Raw genomic sequence first — 5,177 nt, forward strand, 5'->3', positions numbered from 1 at the left:
TAAGAGGAGCCTTGGGTATAAAACATAGGGAGAGATCTTACACTTAGATCTTTATTCTTCCATTGGAAAAGCTCAAGAACAAGAGAGATAGGTGATCTCTCTTGTGCCCTAATAGCCGAAATCTACAATGTAAGGACATGATTTCTCCTCTATTTATCTTATTGTTTGCATGCATAAGATCCGTTTTAATTTTATGACAAATTAGTTTAGACATATATGAGTATGTTAATATGTATATGAATCTACATTTCCTTCAGTAATATGGAGACTTTTTTTCTCATACGTTCCAGCTGACGAATCAAGAAACTTGCAGATCTATGACTTTTGCAAATCCACGTTAATTTTTTTTTTTATGCCAAAATTGGCGACTGAAAAAAATTCATACTGAGACTACTTTCAGTCGCCAATTTGGCGACTAACTTGACTTTTCGTCGCCAATTTGGCGACCATTTGTAGTCGCCATATTGGCGACTAAATAGTCAGTCGCCAATTTTGGCGACTAATTTCCGTCGCTCGAATTCTTTTTGACGACTAAGGCCAGCGTCTAGACACTGGCGACCAGCTTCAGTCGCCATTTTTACTTTGACGACTGTTTTCAGTCGCCCTATTTAGTCGTCCGAATCCTATTTTCTTGTAGTTTCATGAATGGCCAGGGGGCTGAAATGGAGTGTAGCAGCTCAGATGGTTGATGAATGAATGGGGAGTGAAGTTGACAAGCGTCACATTTTGAGTTGTACGCTAGGCAGTCAGCAATTAAAGTTGGCCAAAAGTAGCCTGTCCTTAGAACCTTGCTAGTCAGGCCACTGCATCTTTTGTGGTTTCCATAGTATCCATCATGTATGTCCTCCATAACTTGTTTGGCCTCTTGCGGATCCAGACATCGCAGGTAGGGTCCATCTTGAGACTTTTTAAACAAAGTATTATTTATAATGGTATAGGTGGAAGCTTTAATTCTAAGGGCCCTTGCTTCATGCCTGTCTTTAGGTAGGATCACCTGTAAAAACCAATCATAATATGGCTTGGTCCAAGAGTTCGTGTCCTCAATGATGGGATAAGTTTGGTCAGGTTTTGTAATGGTTGGTTCGAGTAGGTGAACATTGGATATCTTATCAAATATAGCAGGGCAGAAATTTGATCCCAGGCTGGCTAGGGCATCAGCCTGGGTGTTTAAGTCTCTTGGTATCTGATCAATGTCAAATGAACTAAACTTTTTGCAAAGATTTTTGTCATAGTCTAAATAGAGAATCATTTTTGAATCCTTTGCAGCGTAGGTTCCTTTGACCTGTTTGGAAATTAAAAGTGAGTTAGTTTTTACCTTGATATTTTGCACGGCAAGATCTATACATACCTAGAGTTCAGCTATCAGGGCTTCATATTCAACTTCATTGTTTGATGCTTTAAATTCACAACTGACAGCCTGAGCTATTAAATCCCCTTGTGGTGATTTGAGTACTCGTCCTAGGCCAATACCTCTCATATTAGTTGCTCCATCAACGTGTAAGGTCCATTCTTGGCCTGATTTTTGGGTGTCTAGTTGATTGACCTCTTTTATGAGATCTAGTTCTAGGTTAGGACTGAAATCAGCCACAAAGTCTTCTAATGTCTGGGATTTAATTCTTGTCCTAGGTTCAAAGGTTATGTCATAAGTACTAAGCTGTACTGACCACTTTGCCATTCTGCCTGAATGTTCAGGTTTTCTGAGGACAGATTTGATAGGCAGATTGGTCCTGACTATTATTGGGTGACTCTCAAAGTAAGGTCTGAGTTTTATACAGGACACAAATAACGCAAGTACATATTTTTCAAGTAATCCATACCTTGTTTTTGCATCCAGGAGACTTTTACTTACATAGTAGACGAGGTGTAGTTGGCCTTCAACCTCTTTGGCCAGGACTCCACTTATTGCTGTCTCAGTGATTGATAGATAGACCGTCAGGGGTTCTCCTTGGTTAGGTTTGGCCAGTAGTGGAGTAGTGGCCAGGTAATTCTTTAATTCTTGGAAGGGTGTTTTATGTTCAGGCATCCATTTGAACGACTTGTTCTTCCTGAGAAGGTCATAGAATGATCTGCATCTTTTAGATGATTTGGATATGAATCTGTTCAGGGTTGCAACTCTTCCTGTCAATCTCTGGATATCTTTGACTGACTTAGGAGATTCCAACTCCAGGATGGTTTGTTCTAGGCTGGCTTCAATGCCTCTTTTTGTCACCATGTATCCTAATAATTTGCCTGATGACACTCCAAAGTGTCATTTGGAGGGGTTGAGGTTCATATTGAATCCTTCAAGGATTTTGAAGGCTACTTCCAGGTCCTTCATATGATCTTCAACCTTCTTTGATTTAACCACCATGTCGTCTATGTAGACCTCCATTATGTCGCCAATTTGGTCTTTGAACATCATATTAACCAGACGCTGATAGGTTGCCCCTGCATTTTTCAGGCCAAAGGTCATTGCTGTGTAGCAATATATGCCCCTTTCCGTGATGAATGTAGTATTTTCCTGGTCAGCTGGATGCGTTTGGATTTGGTTGAATTCACTTGAGGCATCCATGAACGTTAGCAGTTCATGCCCAGCTGTAGCATCTACCATTGCATCAATGTGAGGGATTGGGAATGGTTCCTTTGGACAGGCTTTGTTGAGATCTCTGTAGTCTACACAGACTCTTAACTTGCCATTCTTCTTTTGCACCACGACTACATTGGCTAGTCATTCAGGGTACATTATTTCCTTAATCATTCCCATGTCTAGGGGTTTGTCCACCTCTTCTTTAATAATTGTATTGCGTTCAGGGGCAAACTTTCTCCTTTTCTATTGTACAGGCTTAAAGGAAGTGTAAATTTTGAGTTTATGGGTAATAATACTAGCATCTATTCCAGTCATATTAAAGTGTGACCAGGCAAAACATGTAGACTTATTCTTAAGAAAATTGAGTAGTTCTTGTCTGACGTTATCAGGGACATCAGATCCCACCATCTCATACACGTCAGGGTACTCAGGGTCTGATACTAGTTGATCTGTTTTCATTTGGGTTTCTGCCACATAAGTACTCCTGACAGGGTACTGTAATTACTAAGCGAGAAACTTACCTGCCTTGGAAGGTTTTAATGATTCAGTGTAACATTCCGGGGCAGATTTTTATTCACCTTTGATTCCCCATTGTGTTGGTATTTTGACGCACTGATTATAGGTTGAAGGAATGGCTCTGACATTTTGGATCCAAGGTCTGCCTAAGATTGAATTGTTGGATGAGAGGCAGTCTAGGACTCCAAATGTTTCATATGATGAGACTCCTTCGACGTAGGTTGGTAGGTAGATCTCTCCTAGAGTATTATTGGTTTCACCACTGAATCCTATCAAGACATTTGACTTCTTTATAATCTGGTTCTCATCGATCTTCATGGCTTTCAGGGCATCAAGCATGATTAAATTGACTGAGCTGCCACCACCTACTAGGATTCTCAGGAGACGTGCAGTGCCAATTTGCATAGTAATGACCAGGCTATTCTGATGGATGTCCGATATTCCCTGCATATCAGTATCATCAAAAGTAATTTGAGGTAAATTTCTAGGTTTAAAAGGAGATTTTATTTTGGATTCCCTGGCTATTTTCTTTGCAGCTGAGTTAGTCAGGCCACAATTCTCAGATCCTCCATTGATGAATTTGACTTCATAGATTGGTGGTGCTGGGGGCAGATCATGTTGTGGTCTTTCCTAATCCTTCCTTGATCCGCTGTCCTCCGTGTTCTTTGATGGCATTAAATCCTTCAAGTAGCCTTTCTTTAGCAGGTAAGCCACTTGTCTGCGTAGACTCAGGCATTCTTTTGTAGTATGTCCTATGTCCATGTGAAATTCACACCATCTTGTTGTGTCTTTCCTTGAGTTGGGTTTGTCCGTCTTTTTAGGCCACTTGACAATGTCTCCCATGTTGTTAAGACTTTTGATGAGTCCTGCAATATCAACAGAGAAGTTATATTCCTAAATAGGTGGATAATTCTAAGAGTTACCTCATTGCTCGTGAGCATAGTAGACTTCTGATCTGTCAGGCCTGGTGTAGGGAGATGGTCTGGAGCTGCTTCCCTGTGATTAGAACTTTTTCTGTTAGATCTTTTATATCCTGAAACACTGTCAGTGGTTTCAGCCATGAAGCTTTTATCTTCTTCCAGCCTGATGTAGCCAAGTGCCTTAGCCTGAACGTCTTCAAAAGTTAGGCAAGGTTTCATGGTCAGCTCGTCATAGAAATCGCTATCCACTGGTAGCCCCTGCCTGAAACCTTCCACGGCTGTTCCAACGTCACATATGGGGATTGAGACCTTCTCTTTGTTGAATCTAGTCAGGAATGCTCTGATTGTCTCGCCTGGCTTTTGCTTGATTCTGTACAGGTCACTAGATCTCTTTTCGAGCTCCCCTCTACTTGTAAACTGGTGGTTAAACATGTTTATCAGATCTGCAATGAACTTGATGCTTCCATTTGGAAGGTTTATATACCATTGAAGGGCAGGTCCAGTCAGGGCCGTTCCAATGCCTTTGCACATATATACTTGTGGTAGCTCACTGGGTATAGAGGCTGCCAACATTCTCTTTTTGTAGTAGGCTACATGGTTTTGAGGATATGCAATTCCATCATAGTTTCTCATTGATGATACCACAAACTTTTTAGGCAGATCTATTTTAGTTATCTCATCCACGAAGGGAGAGTAAGCATAGCTTTCAGGCTTGGCTTCCTCAATGCTTGTAGGTACTCCAGGGATCTTCTCAAATTTCTCATGGAGTTTCTGGATCTCCTGGACCATGGCCATCATTATGGCTACATTAGTTTGATCTGGGATAGTCTATTTATTTGGGGTTTCTTTTGAATCTGAATCAAGATCCCCTATTTTGGTTTTTGATGGAGTTGGAGTACCAAAGTTGGAGAAATCAATATTCCTGATGATTGAATAAAATGATGTTCCAAGCTGAATCTTCAATTTTGTGTCTGAATCAGATCGATTCTTTTTTTAAGAAGGGGCGTATTGTAACACCTCCATACTCCAAGTGCCTTACCAGGACCACTCAGGTATAAGGATACTACCATCTCGGTTACCCGAGGCATGATAATCATAAAGAAATAACGAAACAACATTTAATAGTATAACTTTAGTGAAAAGTACAAATCAAGCCAAATCCCAAAATACGGGTA

General features: G+C 40.7%; 2 protein-coding genes across 2 annotated transcripts; both read right to left on the reverse strand.

The window, feature by feature from the left end:
- Nucleotides 1–1,348: 1,348 nt before the first annotated feature.
- Nucleotides 1,349–2,212, reverse strand: LOC141630185 (uncharacterized). The gene is made up of 2 exons (XM_074443047.1): nt 1,818–2,212; nt 1,349–1,697 (listed from the first exon to the last, which is right to left on the reverse strand). Exons 1-2 carry the CDS (start codon nt 2,210–2,212, stop codon nt 1,349–1,351), a joined length of 744 nt encoding a protein of 247 aa, XP_074299148.1.
- A 36-nt stretch (nt 2,213–2,248) lies between these two features.
- On the reverse strand, nt 2,249–4,797 carry LOC141630186 (uncharacterized). Its single transcript, XM_074443048.1, has 5 exons — nt 4,006–4,797; nt 3,145–3,526; nt 2,948–3,033; nt 2,539–2,680; nt 2,249–2,427 (listed from the first exon to the last, which is right to left on the reverse strand). The coding sequence occupies exons 1-5, from the start codon at nt 4,795–4,797 to the stop codon at nt 2,249–2,251; spliced, it is 1,581 nt and encodes a 526-aa protein (XP_074299149.1).
- Nucleotides 4,798–5,177: the final 380 nt, after the last annotated feature.

The sequence above is a fragment of the Silene latifolia genome, chromosome Y, assembly GCF_048544455.1.
Source record: "Silene latifolia isolate original U9 population chromosome Y, ASM4854445v1, whole genome shotgun sequence".
NCBI lineage: Eukaryota > Viridiplantae > Streptophyta > Magnoliopsida > Caryophyllales > Caryophyllaceae > Silene > Silene latifolia.